Below are 18575 nucleotides of genomic sequence, written 5' to 3' on the forward strand. Positions count from 1 at the left end.
AGTTACAGGAGAGAAAATGATTTTCCTCTCCCTTCAGCCCTTCAATGCCAGATTAAAATGCAGCCTGGGGGTCCAGATCCACTGCTCACTGATGTCGTTTTGAAACGAACTCGCTGGGGAGGCAGGAGATCTGCTCAGGGCCTTTGCTGGGGCCTGACAAGCTTTAAGTGTCATTTCTCAGGGCAACACCACAGAAAGTGCTTGAACCTAAATCAGGGAGCTACTGTGATGCCCAATTACCTCACAGGGATTACTTATGTTTTAGAAACTTAGTTACACTTGTTCTTGAAAAGAAATCTGGGAAAAGACAGTATAGCAATGTCCAATTCTTCTTGGTGTGTACAATCCTGTTTTGCAGATCACTTTATAAAAGTAATCTGGAAAAAAAAAATTATTCATCCATTTACAAAAATCCATTCGAGGATCACTGCTCTCCTCTTTTTCTTCTTATAGCTTGATTCTCAAGCGTTTTACAGCAGCAAAGCTCTACTAAGACTTGTGTGAACCACTAGTGATCCACCAGAGTTTCAAGGGCACTGACAAATTAAAGCTCGCTCATTGAACAGACTTGAATCACAGTGGCAAACATTGGTATGGTATTGGTATGAAGAAGTACACCATCAGAAGTAAAAAGTTGAAGCTAACAGCACTTGCTGCAGATATTCAGCCAAATTTGTAAAGTTATATCTGAAAGCAAATATATATATAAAATATGCAGTCTCTTCATGCATACTCACTTATCATACTTCCTTTAATCGCAGTAAATAATTGAGTGGACAAATAACATGAATGATTCGAGAATTAGGAAGAGTAAGATGAACTGTCACATGGAAAATATGAATATACTTCATAATAAAAGTAGATTCTCGCATTTTTAATTTTGACTGGAGGTACAATTCAAGAAAAGAAAAAGCATTTCAGAATTGTAGAGTATTTCCCCAACATTTCACTAGAAAACTAACAGCAGATCCAGCGTGGCCTCTTTCCAAGCAAAGTACGTGCACGTAGCTTGAAGAGAAGCTCAGCATTTATGTTACGGAACAGTACAGCTCTTGCACACTAAACAGAGCGGTGTTTACTGGCCGTGGCTCACAAGCTTTCTTTTCCTTGTTTTCTTTGCCAAGTAATACCCCCAGAGAGCAGAAGCTGGAGCTGCAAACTGGCCTGTACACTGTCACTAGCACCCTCGATGCCACTGGTTTGGAAGCCCTCACCTTAAGGTTCTTCTGCCACCAGTCTGCACTTCCTCTGTGCATGGGCAAGACCTCAGAAAGCAAATTGGTATATGGCAAAGGAAACAGCGGTGAAATATTCTGAAGCTCTGACAACCACCCCTGCATTCAGTATTATACCCTCCCTCAGAAAAAAACCTCAGAGCAGATTAGCATACACATATTTTTAAGTTAGTCACAGTTTTGCCAGGACTAAAGAAAAAAAGCTAAGAAACAAGTTAGATTCATAAATGAAAATGTATTTCACCTTTATACATGCTATACAGGTCATGCAAATACAGAAATCTACAGCTTATACAATGACACCATAAATATGTGACATTTGTGAAACACAATGTATCACAGCAAAACAAACTGGTTCTGTTTGTTTATTATTTAGGAAATAGATGAAAAGACTAATTTGGAAGACACAGTACCATGCTACAGCTTACTGCACAGTCAAAAGAAAGTACTTCTCTGACGTACACTAATATAAATAGAGCTGGATTGTTGTAGGTATTATTTCTTTATACATCGCACATAACGTCATTGGTTACTTTCCCGTTGATGGCTTTAAAGAGCACAAGAACAGGGCTACAACTGAGCTCAAGCTACACTGTGAACTCCTTTACATGTGAAAAAAAAAAACAAAGAAAAAAGAAAAAAAAACCCTCCACTCCCCAAATTTTCACTTCTTTTGTGTTAGTGTCCAAAGAGAGTTGTATTTATAATTTATTCTTACAAGGAATTGGACAAAAGTGTCCTTGAAGCAGCACATGACCAAGCATAAAGTTATCATAGTTCACCAACAGAAATAAAGTTAACACAGTATGGCACATAATGTCTAGACATTACACATCTTGATATGAATTTTTTGATACAGATGCTTACAGAACATTAATGGGGCCAGCGGTGTTCCCCAAGCACGCCTCGGGCTTCATATTTCTGCTGCCACATTCGCATATTGTTTTGCTGCTGACGGAATCTTGTTTTCAAGCCTACAGAAAGACAAAATACTTCTCGCCGTGACAGAAAGCCTGCTGGCATTAAGTGTCTGCATCTTCAAAGATTAACAGGTTATCTCACCCTCCGACCACTCACTTGGATCTACTACAGCTATTCTATATATATATATAAAGGGATTACACTTGGCATTTTGCCTACTTTGTTTACAGGTGTTACACAAGTATGTTTTTAAACACATAATTGATAGTCGTTCCCAGACTAATTAATAGTAACCAGTAAGTGCCACTAGTGATTAAACATGTCAACATAACCATAACGGGATAGCTTCCACACTCCACAGTCAGTAAGAAGGCTCTTTTGATTCCAGCAGTTGTATGTTTTTCAAACCTCTTCAGCTATAGTTTTGAATTATACACCTGCATAAAAGTGGCTAATAACTCCTTATTAAAGACAAAAGAAAAGATAGGCACAAAACTACAGTATATTCTTTCATTTCAATGCACTGTGGGCAAACCTCATCATTATTTATAAGAAAAAGATGTCTAAATGGGTGCATGATAAAGCTCAAGGAAGAATTATTTAAAAATAAAACGCACAGGTAAAAATCACAGTGAAGTGTTGAGATGAATTTTAAATTAAAAGATTAAGTGCCTCATTAGCAGCTAAAGCTCAAATTCTAACGCACACTCAGTCTTCCTTGAAACCACTGAGGCTCTAAATCATTGGTTCCTACCCAAAGCAGCCAGTTATTCAACATATTCCCTGGGAAGACAAAGTTCTAGGCAGCTCTGACTATTTGAAATCCAGTGTTCAAGTACTGCAGAAGCTTTTTCAAGTGACAAGCTCATATTTTACTGCCAGTAGCATCACAGGGCTATATATCCTCCACAAATTGCTACTTCTGTCAATTAAAAAAGAGAGAAGAACATCAAGTCAGCTGTGCAAGTTAGATGACCTTGGTTTTGTAATTTAGAATACACTCTTTCAAAAATCTGACGGTAGCATTGCACTTTGAAACTGTCCCTGAAGCCTACTATGCTTTTTTCCCTGTGCAGGCTTTCCAGGATAAGTGATCCTGTGCACATATTTACAGCAGCAGAGAAAAGTAAGCAGTAATAGTAACTACCATTTCTAGGCTGGTCCCACTTTGAACTGTTTTCTTCATGCAAACAGGCTCCAAAGACTCATAGTAAAGGTATTGTATTAATGGCAAAAAAAGGTCCCAAAACTCTTCTCACTATATTCTGAATATTCTGAATGCATAAAGGAAATGTTTCCATTTACTAGATGCTTTTCGTTGCTATGATACGCTCAGTTTGCATACAATGTCAATTTACAAAGAGCTGCAAATACGAAAGATTATGCTGAATTTAAATATCGGTGAGACCAGCTTTCTTCCTCTCTCCACGTATGCTGTTTAGGACTGCTATATTTTTCTGGGAAGCTTGTAAGTAATCACAGCAATTCATTGTATTTCAGATGTTTATCACAATACTGTACCTTTATCTGTTCTGCTGAAAAGTGAGGTTGTCAACAGATAGAATTAAGTGTATTTTCCTGTCCTGGACTGTTAAATCCCTCAATCAAGTTTTTGTTGCAGTCATCTAGGCTAATGGTATCACTGGATGTCTTGGAGTATGTAGCTTGGCCTGTGAAATCCAAAAGATCTTCAAGAGCCTTGGAATTACTTGTCCCATTTTGGTCCAAAGAAACACCAGGCATGAGTTCATTCATCGGTGAATATTCAGGAATAGAGATAAGTTCTTCTTTTGAAACTGGGCTATATAAAAGATAAACAACAGGAAGACACAGAATAAGAGGTGTGTAACTTTTCACTCAGCAACAACCACATTAATCTTTTGACTGTGCAAAACCTGCTACTTATCTTAAGGCTAGCTACAGCAAGTCTTTGTCTAGAATCTGGGTTGGAAGAGATCTTAAAGGTCATCTTGTTCCAACCCTGCTGCCATTGGCAGGGACACCTCCCACTAGACCAGTATTTCTCAATCCAAACAAACAGAGGTTACCTTGTCCATGACAGGAGGTCATACTCAATCTATATTCCTTAAAGACTGAGGTTTGTGGTAGCTGTGTGATGTGAATGCTCATCGCTTAAAACACTTCTGGCAGTTTACTGCCAACTCATTATTTCGGTCCCTGCAACATTCCCGTACTCAAATGTTTATTGCGTCTTGCGAACTGCTGTTCCACCTAAAGCACTCACAAATCACCATTTAAATAAAAAGTTGTTTCTTATGACCTTACGATATACTGCAGATATTAAAAATCTCAGAATTTAATTTAAGAAGTGCTGCTACAGGCTGATGCTTTGCCAAGACTGATCAGGCTAGTGCATTTCAGTATGGAGAAGGCAGAGAAAACATTTCAACAACAATTTCTAAAACTAGGAAGGAGTGGTGGATGAGCCAAGGGCAAAACTCTTTTGCATCACATCTTGCAACACAAAATGTATGGGGTGCCACATGACACTAGTAAGAGACTGAGTTTAACATATGCCAAAAAGTATAATTTACCTAGTGAGACTGAGCAGTGGAACTTGCTCCCAGATGAAGTACTGGGTGTAAATATTATCAGCAAGGCTAAAAAAGGAGTTGGATAAACTCAAGGGCAACAGGTCCATCAGTGAGCATTTCAAAGGGCAAGGCAGGGTTGTATCCTCTGACATCTCTAACGCCACCTTTCTGTGTGGTCTCGCATGGCAGAAACTGGTGGGCTCAGGTGCTCTCCCTAAGCAGTTTTTGTTATTGATACTCTCCAAGTATCTCCAAGGGGGTAGATGGACTTTTGGTCCGTCCCAGTAGGGCAGTACAGAAGTGGAATACACCACAGTAGACATGCATCTGCCCCATTGTGGGGTAGGTGAGAAGTAAAGTATTAACAAATGAAAACTTTGTGTGTGTCTAATGTGAATTTCACCATTTTTATTGGTAGGTATGGTCTGTACCTCACATCCATGGACTGAACCTCATCTGCTGAATCTTCCATGCTGTTAGATTTTCCATCAACAGCTTCCAGCTGAATAAATCCCGAAACTGACTTTAGTCCATTAGCAACTACATCCTGGGAAGGGATTACGGAGGCAGCATTTTCTAAGCTTTTATTTTTCAGGCAGGTTGCCAATCCATTAATCTCTATAAAAGAAGGTTAGAAATTACGACAATAGCAACTTCCTTATTTAAATAGTTAAAAGTCACAAATGCTTAAAAGTTATAGATCAAGTAGAAAGGAAGACTGACAATGCAGTAGGACTCAGTTTCATCTATGACTCATCATGAAATACTGTCAATCCTCTTTTTCTCCTCTAAAAATTGATCTTTATACTTCATCTTTTAAAGTTGAAGAAACAAGAAGAGAATGTTTTATCTTTTATGTCATGTACTAAAGCTTTAGCTTGGGAAAGTAAACAAAATATTGATAAATGCCAGATACATATATTTAATTTAGTAATTCATATGCTTTTTTTGTGAGGCCGAATTAAATGTAAGATTTAGAGCAATGCTATAAAAAAACCTGCAAGCTTGGTTTTGTGAAAATATTTTCTACCTACAGGATCTGAAGGCAGATTGCAGCAAACCCATTGGCACACTGGAACTCCTCATTTACAGAAATGCTATGTCAGGTACTAAAATGGAGGAGAAACTTTCTTCTGTTTCTGTTTCAGTGGCAAAACAAACCTAAGTCTCCAGTTTCTAACACTCATCACTGGCACAAATGTAGCTGTTCTTTCCGAGATGAGAGCAAAGAATCTTTATTCTGTGTGACAATACACAGTGCTCTGTCTGAGATTACAAAACTCTAAAGAGAACTAACTGTGAAAACAGGTCAGAAAAATAGGGGAATTTTTACCTGGCTGATTGAGAACAAGGGCCTTTGGTTGTTTTTCCACATTCAAAGTTGATGGTACCTCCAGTTTTGGTTCTTCCTTCTGTAATCAAGTAATGAGTCAACCGTGTTAGACAGAGGACTGTAACCTTCATGGAAATTACTGGACTCGAAACTTGTGAGATTGCCCAGGGCCACAAGGTGGTCAAAGGTTATGGACAGCAAGGGAGGAGTTTTTTTCCATTTTAATTAGGCATAGGAGTTTGGTTTTTTTACTACCAAAAGAAAACATTCTCTGAAAGTAACTGAAAACAGTTTCCTCGGCAGAAAACTTAGAAGTGAAAACTTGACTCCATCACTTCCTAGCTGGAACAACTGGATGTTTTTTTTCAATCCTACATTCCTGGGAGGCTTAACACAGAGAGTTCAGTTACTAATTTACTGCCTGGTACAAAGCAGGACAACACACACCACATCAGCAAATGTTACAGCTCCATCATGCAGAAATGGGCTCTTGCTACCTTGCTAGATAGCAAGGGAGGTACGTCTACAACGGCTGCACAAAGCCATGACTCTGGCACAAGAGTAACTATGACACAGCAACAATTGTTCTCAGTTCGAAACACAGCTAAGATTTGGATGTAGAGTATACATAAGCATATCTACTAACATGGAACTACTCTAGAGCTTAACATTCATCTAAAGGTAATAAAACAAAACAGAAAAACCCTGCATCCACACACTCTCATACCTTTATTTCTGGTGTTTCACTCCTCCTTGTTCTCTTCATTATTTCATCTATTCTCTAGAAATCAAAATAAATTGGAGGATGAGAAGGCAGACAGAATATTTAACACAAAAGACTGGTATAGGAGAGAAAAAGAGAAAAAGGAAAACTCTTCTCTGCTTTCATGATCTCATCCCTGCCTGCCTTGAAAAAGCAAGGGTAAATAAGAAAAATCAAGAAAACAAATGACAGAAAACACCTGGCTGCTAGCTTTCAGATCCCAAAGAACGTGACTTTCTCAGTAGATGCAATTTAGAGACATACATTTCAATATGAGGTGTTTGCAGTTACGAGTTGTACTCTGCTCTGGAACGAGATTATTTATTTAAAACCAACAGCTGTTATTTCCATCTAGTTGCTTTTCTGACTATTTCCAAATAGTTCCTTTAAAAATAGTTTGGCTTTTTGGAATGGAAGAGTAAAATGAAATATCTGAAATTATTCTTGCCCAAAATGTGTAAGGCATTACCCTAAAATACTCTTCTCTTTCTTCTTTTTGTATTAAAAAGTCCCTCCCAAAACCCCTTGTCTCTTCGCATTACTGTGAAAGTAAACTAATACAGATTTAAAGACATTTTGGTTTGGTATTCTAATCTGCAGTTGCAACAGGCCTCCAGCTCTGCGGTGAACAGTTAAAAATAACATACTGGAATAATATATAAGGAGAGATGACCTTTTATAACCAGACAGAGGTTCTGCAGCTCTGCAGCTGTTCCCTCTTCCCTGCCACAGAGCTGTAGATAAAGCTAATTTATGCAGCTCCAGTCATTTCCTTGTGCAGTGGTGCTCTGGCAGCCTCCAAGTAATGCAACCAGAGACAAGCCCAGTGGGGGAAAACTTGTTTGATCATCACATTAACTGTCCCAACTAATGACAGAGAGCTTTTGTTGAGTAAGTTTTAAAACAAAGTCAACCGTGTTCCTCAATAATCTGTGACTTCCTGGGTTGGGCAGCAATTGCCTTTTGTCTCAGGCATCTAACTTTGTGGGTAGAGGTTAATTCTGTTTGCTCTGTACTGAGTAGAAAGTAGCTTCCCTTAGGAAATTCCACTTTGTTACAGATTTTGATGTCCACATTGCCCTAACATGCAAGTAGCAAATATTAAGTTAGGCATAAATATCCATTTGTAATCCCTCCAGACTGTTGTTTCTAGATACTATTGGTACTTCCTGGGTTATGTATTTCAACAAGAAATAAAATAAGTATCTTGAGAAGAAAATATCTACCTTCTTCCGCTCCAGTCTTTCTTGCTCAATTTGCTGCATGATTTGTTCCCTTTCAAGACGCAGTTGTTCTGCTGCCTCACGGGCTTTAATTTCTGCTTCTTCCCTCTAATAGAAATGTGCAAAATACGATAGGGCCATAATTTTCCTCAGGCAGATTACCAGATACTATGACGTATTTATTTATACTGTACATATAAATATATGGATACATATACAGGTATATGAAGTTTCACATTTGTGTTTGAGACGGTACCTGTTTCTCAAGTTTGGCCTGGAGCTCTTTTTCCTGCTTTTCCTTTAGCATTTGTTCTTCCTCAGCTCTTCTCCTGGCTTCCTCTTCTGCCTTTTTCCTAGCTGCTGCTTCTTCACGTCTTCTTTCCTCCTCCTTCTTACGAGCCTCTTCCTCTAGACGAAGCCTTTCTTCTTCTGCCTTTCTCTTCTGTTCTTCTCTCTCAAGCCTGCAGAAAATACAACAGTATGTTTGAAAGGCTCCATCTTGTTTAGCATGAATCCTACCATAGGTAAGGCACACAACGAGCAGTAACTGATAATATATGCATCAGCGCACATTTTCACAAAAAAAGCCAAGATACAGCAAAGAGGTTGAGCACATGCTCAGAATTCAGGCTGCTGGCGAACTTTTATTCCTATCTTATTTTCACTGTCTAAAATATTTCATAGAAATCATAATTACCCATAAAAAAAACAAGTGTGGTCAAAGAAATTCAACTAGAGCTTCAAGAATAAAAGTAACTTTCAATAATACAAACATCCCTCTTCCCCTGTGCTTCACATCCAGAATGCTGGTATCATTTCAAGGAAGGATAAACAGATTGGATGAGTAGCAGTAAACAAAGTCCACAAAACACAGGGGTACACTAGAAAGAGTAGGTCTAAATTCCACCTGTGTTGTTCCCTGGGCACTCAGGGACATCTTCACAGAATCACAGAATCATAGAATGGCCTAAGCTGGAAGGGACCTTAGAGATCATTTTAATCCAGCCTCCCTGCAGCCAGGGACGCCACCTCTCAGCTAGATCAGGCAACACAGGGGGACCGAATGGGAATCAAACCCGCGATCTTGATCCTTTGTTGCCACATGCAAGAGCTGCTTTGACAAATGATTCTTATCCTTGCATATCAGAGATTCAGGAAATATTTCCATTGGGACAAATTAGCAGGTGCTGGTGATCCCTGTCCCCTGGCATGTTTACTACAGGAACAGATAAAGCTGAATTTAGACATGCAGTTAGTGATTTACTCTTAGAGGCTTCAAGGAAGGGCATGATTTGCTGACACTTGTAACCAGCATCCCATGTGAAGAAAAACCAAAAAGTCTGCTGCCAGAGCAGAGCCTGAGTTTCACTGCTTAACCTTCATTATGCCCACACTCTTAAAGCCCTCAACTGCCTGCAACAGCATTGGGCTGGAAGGTGAACTTTAGGTTAATTTGTTGAACAACACAAGTCTTGCCATTTAGGGCATATACTAATAGTGCAAAACTGTTGGGTTTTTTTTCCTACATGAGCTAGCTCATTTAAAATTGCCTCAAACAGTTTCTTACAACGTAAAATACTCCAGGTACATTGCAGTACATTGTACTGTACACTGCAGCGTGGACATACCTACAACATTTGGATGAGTAATAGTTTATTCAGGCTTCTTAAAGAGGCCAAATTATAATTTTCTAGCTTCACCAGTCATAAATCACAGAATCACAGAATGGCCTAAGCTGGAAGGGACCTTAGAGATCATTTTAATCCAGCCTCCCTGCCACCAGGGATGCCACCTCTCAACTAGATCAGGCAACACATGGGGACTGAACAGGAATCGAACCCTCGACCTTAGCATTGTTAGCGCTACGCTCAACTGACTGAGCTAACCGCCCCCGCCCCCCAAGTGAAAAGACCGTGAAAGACACTGCGTTATCGGTCTGAGTTGAAAGAAACTAACGCTTACGCTCCCATCTTGATTCTAAAACTACCAGAGTTTCAAGCATCTTCAGTGCTACAGGTTAAATTATTAGGTAATAACTTTCATGATAGAGATACCTCTCCTGTTCTTCTCTTTCTTGTTTTTCCCTTTCTTCTTGTTCTTTTTGCAGGCGGGCCTGTCGTCTTTTTTCAGCTAGAATTTTGGAAGCTTCTTCCGCATCAGTTGTTCCTGCTGTGATCTTCCCTAGGAGAAGATGATCAAGGGTGGAAAATTAGGCAGGGAACAAAGAGAGTGCCCACAACTTCCACACTCTCCACAGACTGGTACCACACCTTGGCTTTTCAAAAGCATACCTCAGCAGCATTTTCAGCACACAGAATATAGGACTGATAAGGGCATCCTTGGATTTTAGCATTTTCACATCCTTATTAACAACTGTTTTTCACACCTGGGCAACACTGGTGAAAACTATGCATTTACTGGTTCCAGTACGTACCTTTATACACTGGCATAAGCCTATGACAGAGCAGCTTCACGAAAAGAGCAGGTCATTACTGTTTAAAGGGATCCATTATGTCTTACAATATATTCTAGCATTAAGACTGACCTTCACTGTTTTCAGTCTTTCCTGCAGGAGGCACATGCTTCTCAGAAGCCATCTGGCCTGCCTCATCAGTGCGTGCTCCTGGGGATTTTTGATGACTGACATTTTCTTTCTCCTTATCAGCTTTCTTTTTAGGAGTTTCCTGGTTGGCACGATGCTTCACAGGAGAAGCAGGATATTGTTTGGCGTTTTTAGGAGACTGAGGATAAGTCTTTGCAACTGTCCTGATGAGAAAAAATAGAAATCAAAACAGGCCAAGTTACACAGCTTGCAATCAAACTCCACATATACCTCTCCTCTTTTTTGTCTCTGTTTACACAGGAATATCACCTGTTTTGCATGATATTGCATAGAAACTACCTGGATGCAAGCAATCAGAACCTGAAATGCAGGGAACTGGTAGGCAAGTACAAATGATTACAGAAAATTCTCATTTAAAAAGACCAATAATACTGTCCAAGATGTAGGCAAGAGGTATGAAATCACGGACTACCTAAACCAATTATTTTAGTAACAGTTGTTTCATAACAATTTTGTCCACACCACTGTATTCAACAATCCTCCTCAATATTTAAAGCAAAGCTCCTTTCTGTCAGTAGAAATTATGAGTTGCACTGTGCTGCTTTCATCTGGACACTGCCTTGTCAAACATGGTCTTTTTCTAACAGTATCCCATTTTCCAAAATAGTACCAAATACTACTATATAGGAAGGTAAACGCTGGCTACCACAAAATGAGACGGAACTGTCTAAACCACGGCACAGCCAGCTCTGCTGTTTCAGATAGCACTTGAATCAGCACCAACACAACAGACTCGAGGCTCCAAACTCAGCCTCTGCAACGTTTTACACAGCTGCGCTTGTGGTGACGGCAAAGCATGGCATCAATGCGACCGATTGCTCATCTGGCCGTTGCATGTTTCAGGTGAAATGATAACCCTGAAGTCAGTTCTGAGAAGGCAGAAGGGTAAAGAGAGTTGTTATTTGTAGGGGAATTCTTTGCAGAACAAGGACACAGTATACCCCCAGAAAGTTTGGACAATCCAGCTTGGACCTTAAACAATGCTCTGTTCTTAGAGTCGCCTTGAAGCTTAAAAAGAGGTAACAAAGTTGTATCTGCAAGAACTTTGCAAAATGTACATCAGGATGTTCTAACCGCAGCAAGGGCACCTAACACCCACAAGGACTGACAATGATAACCAAAGACTAAACTTATTGTATCTTGTGCTTAGAGCGTTAACACAAAGCATATTGTATTAACAGTATATATACTGGGCTAATTGGAACAATAAAGTTGGAATGGCATGTAACTGCATCGGTGTGATTGTCATTACCCAGCGGCTCTCCGAAAAGGGACCCTCTTCAGTTATTCACTGAAAATAGGCGTACATTAAAGAGAACAGATTACCAGGAAACATAAAACTACACACAAACACCATCATTATTTATGTAACACCAGTAACTAGCACTTAATACTTGTAATATTAAGAAAGGGGCTGGGCTGTGCGACTAAGTACTATGGAAATAAAGAGATTACAATCTTAAAATAATGATTTATGAGAGTCCCATTAGAATAAATAATCCTACATTGAAGTGAACATTACACAGGTAGCTTTAACCTTCCTAATGGATATGCAATTATGATATAAATGTATTATCCCCTATCACTTTTTTCATCTATGCAGTATAGAGTTTCATATACTGTAAGATGTTTTCTGGACTATACACTCATTCTGGCAGACCTTCAGCATGAAAAACACGGACAAAGGCTGAAAATTAATGGACTGGAGTGGGAAGATTTGTATAGATCTAACTACAGTATTATGTGACCAGAGACTATTATAACCACAACAACATCTGCATTAGGGAGCAGACAATAAAAACTACATGTTTTCCAGGAGAAAAATTCAGGAGAAGAAAGGGTTCTTTTCCACCATATTATGCCATGTTTGAAAGAGGCTGAGACACCAGAATACAGGGAGCTCATTTAGAGCTGCTCGGTTTGTGGGTAGGAAAAGACTGCAGAGTATTGCGCCACTCACTGCCTTGCTCCCACTGAAGAGCCATCACAGACTCCAAAAGCCCTTGGGCTGGTGGAACAGTAGCACCCAACTAAATAGGAAGTTTAGCTCGGGTATCCTCTGCCCGCAGGCCCAGGAGCTCCCTGGCAGCTCAAGTTCTCGCCCTTGGCCCTTGCCTGAGCTAAGCTGCAGGTAAGCTTGTTCCTGGCCTCCTAACCTGCTGATCCTGATGTCCTGGCTTGTCCTTGGACCTGCTTCAGCAAAGCCTTGGCTGACTCTTTTCACCACCACCTGGCCCGCCCTGGTCACTTCTTTTCCCTGCTGTGGGAGGGGGTCCTGTGTGATGTCCCTGTCCTCGTTGGCCCTGCTGCCACCTGCAGCTCATGGCTCACCCTGCCTTGCAGGGCAGCATGCTCCTGCTGCTCCCTGCCAGAAACAGGCTTTGGAAGGTGTGGACGGGCAAGTCTGTTTCCAACTCTTGTAAAAAGCAGCAATGGGAGAAGCCAATGAGATTGGTTGGTGCTGACCAAAGCTGGTTTTAGCACTGTCTTTAGTTTTGTCTTTAGGACGTGGATGGATTTCCAGGCCCTCCTGAAGCCAAAGGTGGAGATTTCAACGTCCCACCTACACACATGTGTCTGGTGCATGCCTTCACCATCATAGTCATTTCCAAATGCATTTCATAAAAATATAAGGTGTAAATAAAATGCAAAAAATTTTTTTCTTATGTTTCTCTGCAGCACAAAGGATGCTTCTTGCTAATCAGACACCTCTCCTCAAAGCACAGTCCTTTCTTGCTGTCTTTAGTTTACATTTCCAATTTTACCTCATGTTCCTTCCAATGCCTTTTATTTAACTTGTTGTGACAGGAGGAGCAAAATAGTCACATAACTAAGGCTGAACCATATTCAGTATAAGCACAAAAGTAATTGTTCTCTAATAAAGACATGACAATCAAATTAAAGAGGTTGGTAGGAAGAAGTCTAGTCATGAGAGCTATATATCTGGCACTGCATAGGAATCAGAGCAGACTGGCTCTACAACTTACCTGCTGGACTAGAAACATAGGCTGAATGTATTATTTAAGAACTGTATCTTTGAACTTTTAAACCTACAGAAAGTTTTTCTTACAGCTCTTGGGCCAGAATAACAAGAAACAAGTATGGCTTTTCTTCTTTTAAAGCAACTAAAAGGGAGAAGCATAGAAACAACTGATTACTTCAAGGATGACACCAGTGTGAAGAGTGAAAAGCTGAGAATGTCCATCAGGAATGAGAATCTTTTTTTCAGAAATTTTAAATCATGTACTGGATGCCAGTAGAAAGTATTAAATGAACACCGTTTCCTCCTTTGTATTTAAAACATATTGTCAATTTAGCATCTTTAACATGCCTAGACACAGGCAGAATTGTTATTGGAAAAAACACTCCTTCTAGTAGTATTTAAATGATGCTACTTTTCACCAGAAAGTGCCAAACTTGATTGTGAAGGCAGAAAAATGCAAGTAAGGGAAAAATGTATAAACAGTTTCATAGAGGTCTGCTTAGGCTTACATAAATGTTTAGTTTTTGCCTTAAGACAAAAGGAAAGGGATATAAAGAAACCCTGGTAAGAATGTGGGAACACAGAATTGAGGATCAGAGAATTAAGACAACAAATTACCAAAATTCAAAAAGTGGCAGCATGATGACTATCTGAAAGTTCACTCATCTCAGTCATGAGATTTTAGAGAAGTATGGGAAGCATCTTCCTCCAGCCAGGAGGACTTAAGTTTTCTCACCTCACAGCCCTACGTTGACATGGGGGCAACAGCTTCTAAGAAGCCATTCTCACCCTGACCCCTACATGCACTGCTAGAACCTCTGTCAGGTCAGAGGATCCAGTGGTCCTGAAATATGTCTCTTATTCAGTTAAAAGAAGGACAGCCCATACTGCAGAATAATGCACAAGAGGGATACTGAGGTTACTTTTGCTAAGCTCAGAAAATAAAGTACATGCAGTACATGAATCAGAGGTCACATGCAATTTTGTCCACAAACAGCAAGGGAAAGAACAGCACGCTTTCCTGAAAAGCCAGGTACGTGACAGGCCTTTGGTTACAGCAGTTCCAAAGGCTGACTGTAAATTAGAAAGCTGCAGCAATGCCAGAGCTGCAGTAGTTTTCCCTCCTATATCCTTATTAACTCAACAAAAGCTCTGCTGAAACCATACAACGGACTGTCTGTTCTCAGTCCTGCTTTGTAAGATTGCTCCTCCTGGGTTCTGACATTTTTGCTCTGCTATCTGTGATATTTTATCAAAAGCAGTTTTCTTTCACTTTAATATTTTCTAGCCAGAGAGAGATTAATTTCTCTTCTACATCTCTTAAAGGAGCACAAACTCAGCACAGGTCTATGGAATAGTTATTGTCATGGCTGCATTATTACAGATGTTTTCAAAATCTCAAATTGGCCCATCCTCTAGCTAGCTGCTGAAAAAAACCCCATCAAAATAGTCTCGATCCAACATTTTACCAGCTGTCTTTATCTTTCCAAGGCAAAACAAAGATCAAGAGTAGTAAATGTAGCACATATAAAATAAAATTTAAAAGTAGGTCACTGCATGACAGAGAAGCTACTTCTGTGACACCTTTCTGGCAGGTGATTTTCAACACTCTTAAAAGTTTAGGCTTTTTTCTTTTTACTCTACGTTCATATCTCATTAGTATTCTGCAATTTGACTGAGCTCATGCATTTCTGACATCAAAGTGTGTCCCAATGGCTGAAGTGGGATATCGCCCATAAGAACCAGCAGGTTACAGGTTCCGTTAGTGAAATCGAGCAAACGACAGTGACATCGATCAGGGCCTGGAAACGAACCAAGAACCCGTCAGCAGTGCTGCAGTCCCTCTTCTCTCCCCTCTCACCCCTTTCTCCTTCTCCGATGAGGTAACTCTTTGACAAAATAATTCACACAGAAGTTTGTCAGAGCTTTCCATTTTAATTCACTGGCTTCTACTCTGGCTTATCTGAAGACACTTATAAGTAAATTCTACTTCCTTGATTCAATCAGGTCCCATTGATTTCAAAGGGGTCACTTACCCAAAGGCGTGTGAAGGACACAGGCTTTATTGCTTTCCTGATCTATAAGATAGGACACCTACCTACTCTCTGAGGGATGCTGCAAGAATATAAACAGATTAACGTATAGATCTTTGAAGATGAAACATCAAAAAAAATACCAAGAAAACTGTTATTATTGATCTTGCAAAAGATCTGGAGAGCGAGAGCACTTTACACAATCAGTATCCAATAGCAATTGTAAAAATAAAAGATCATTTCTCAATTAGCCCAGCTCTCAAATCCATTAACTTTCATCTCTGTCAGCTGATCCAGGCTGGACTCAAAGTAATAGTTATAAGTTTCTTTCTGGTGGGATGCTTCTTGACATATTTACTTTTTTAAAATATCTGCAAGCTTTGAATTCCTTCCTTGCTTTTAATTATTGCTTAATATATTTTTATTTTCTCCCTCTTTTCTCCTTTTTTGGTCCATATTTGTTCACTCATTCTATCTTGGACTTTATATGTTAGGCTGATCTTCTTTGCTTTCTCAGTAAAATTTGCACCTTCAAACACTGTGTTTTATTTATATTATTACTGCAGATCTCTTCTGCCAATCACTGTCTCTTTAGGCTTCAGTTTTATTGTCTCGTTTGAGCCTGTTTCAGTTACTTTACCATCATAAAAAGAGCTTTTTAATTAATAAATAATGAAGGAACATACAAACATGACAAGCAACTGCCACTCACAAACCAAGATGAAGACTGAGAAGAACTAATAACTAGAACACCACCAAGGAAAACTTGAAAGTCAAGTCACAAGCTCTTAAGAAACATGCATACAGCTAATTACCATCTAAATCACTGGCCACACTTAATTATTTCCTCAACAGCTTTCACAGTTAAGGTGCTGTGCAGGATCACTAACTACTAATGCTGTGCAATACATATTCTTACTTCTTCCAGGGTGTTTTTTTAGCCATATGGTGCGCTAGAAGGAGGAAGATTAAACTTGCAAAAGATTGTCAGGTTTGCAAGGAGAATGAATCTGTCCACATGTTTAGTCACATTAAAATTGTACTTAAGTTCCAAAGCTAATTTTAAATTAAAATATGAGATTATACAATCTAAAGGAAGGTTCCAAAAACCTGACTGCCTAAATTTAAATCCACTGACAAGCCAGATCATTATCTGGCCTTAGACTTGTAAGAAGAAATGCATTTATTTATATAATAGTATAATATGGTCATCAGTGCACCTTCTTTATTTTATTTTCAAATTACTTAGAGGAAGTTTCAAGATTGCTGAAGCAGAACAGTCTTTCTGCAACCAGCAATAAACAGGGATTTAAATTCTATTTACTGTATCTCTCAGAAGGTCAAGGAGGGTGTTCTAATTGGGCCATGTTAAGATTAAATGCTCAGTAATACATTTCTAGCAGTGGTCAGAATCAGATTCCCTTGAGGAAGATATGGAGGGTTTAAAAAAAAAAAAAAAAGAAAACAAAAGGATAATGACTGTGGCTCACAATCACAGAGAACGTCACCAGTAGGTTTCTTAATTCCTCCCTACTGCTTCTTCCTCTAAGAACTGCAGTTTATATTTCTTATAGTCATGAAAAAATTTATTATATAAAGGTTCTCTGCACTTCTGGGAAAAAAAGCCTCCACCTTTGCCTAACCTTTTTTGGAAATTAGTGCTACAAATTAAGACTGGCTATATTTTCTTCATGAAGCACTAAACATCTGTTTGTCTCACAAAAGCTTTTTCTTTTTTTCCCCACATGTCTCTATGATGAGCAATACCAACCATGTCTGCCCATCAAGAAGTGCTTCACTCTCAGCAATCCATTTCCCACTAATCATTTTGCTGAACTAAATATGTCTCTTGGATTGACTTTTATACTGGCTGACTGAATTGAAACATGCATTCAGAACAGGGAATATCTGATTGCCATTAACATTTCACATCATTCCATTCTTCACAAAATAGTTCAGAATCTGATCACATTATATATCTAATATTGAAAGTTTGAGAATTTGTGGCCCTATAATGTGAATCAAGAATTGCAATTTCCCAGTTGCATGAAAGGGGATGTCTAAAACAGAAAGAATGCTGAGAGTCAGAAGGTTTCCTGTATTTTGTCTAATGCCAGATGAACACACAAAATCATCCTCTGTTAAAGAGTTACGCATTCAGGGGTGTAACGGAGGAGGAACACCAGCTAGGTTCTGAAACAGAAGGAGTTCTTCAGAAAGGGGATCACCAAGACTCCTTCAGAATCTGGCCAGGTTTAGGTTAAAGATATAAATAAATAATGAAAGACAAAAAGAGATTATTTTCAAGACAGAAGTGGGACCAGTGCACAGGGTCCAGGGGAAAAAAAACTACTCTACCGACCGAACAAATAAAATCAGATAACTACTCTAGATCATGACTGCTTTAGAATATTTCTGCGTTTCAGCCAGACTTAATAACCTGTTCTAAGAAAGCTGAAGACATGTTAGACTAGTTGCAAGCTGTGGTACAAGGACTATAGTTTTGAGTATCTGCAAAAGACAACTAAGAAAAGCAACTCAGTTGCTAGTAAGCCCAGATATGTTCTAGGTCCACAACTCTGCATGAAAAAAACCAACAGAACAAAAAGCAACAAACCCACAGGCATCTGCAAATAAGCAAAGATTAAAACCAATGGTTTAGACAATGCATAGTTAAGTGTATTTATGGAACCAGATGATCATGCCAGCAATAGGAAATGAGTATTTTAAATGCTGGAATTTCTAGTTAGTATTCATGTTCTGTGCACTTCTTCACGTTAGGCAGTTTCTTCAAAACCAAATAAAACAAAAGCATGTTTAAAAGTAAATGTTAAATAAAATTTCACATGAATAATGAGATGCACCTCGATGATTTCAAAAGACTGAGAATAGGCACAGTGTCTCTA

The 18575-nt window shown here is 39.2% G+C and overlaps 1 protein-coding gene across 1 annotated transcript in view; it reads right to left on the bottom strand.

Annotated features, from left to right (window-relative positions):
- Window positions 1–2551: 2551 nt before the first annotated feature.
- MAP7D2 (MAP7 domain containing 2) overlaps window positions 2552–18575 on the bottom strand; it is a gene marked incomplete at its 5' end in the record, with an annotated part of 33639 nt that continues 17615 nt past the window's right edge. The window contains 9 exons of the mRNA XM_009875259.1: window positions 2552–3078; window positions 3678–3957; window positions 5143–5329; window positions 6045–6123; window positions 6772–6825; window positions 8034–8138; window positions 8287–8491; window positions 10085–10211; window positions 10576–10796. Coding sequence (XP_009873561.1) covers window positions 3708–3957; window positions 5143–5329; window positions 6045–6123; window positions 6772–6825; window positions 8034–8138; window positions 8287–8491; window positions 10085–10211; window positions 10576–10796 — 1228 coding nt within the window. The remainder of the gene's footprint in view (window positions 3079–3677; window positions 3958–5142; window positions 5330–6044; window positions 6124–6771; window positions 6826–8033; window positions 8139–8286; window positions 8492–10084; window positions 10212–10575; window positions 10797–18575) is intronic.

The sequence above is a fragment of the Apaloderma vittatum genome, unplaced genomic scaffold (assembly GCF_000703405.1).
Source record: "Apaloderma vittatum isolate BGI_N311 unplaced genomic scaffold, ASM70340v1 scaffold14100, whole genome shotgun sequence".
Classification (NCBI taxonomy): Eukaryota; Metazoa; Chordata; class Aves; order Trogoniformes; family Trogonidae; genus Apaloderma; species Apaloderma vittatum.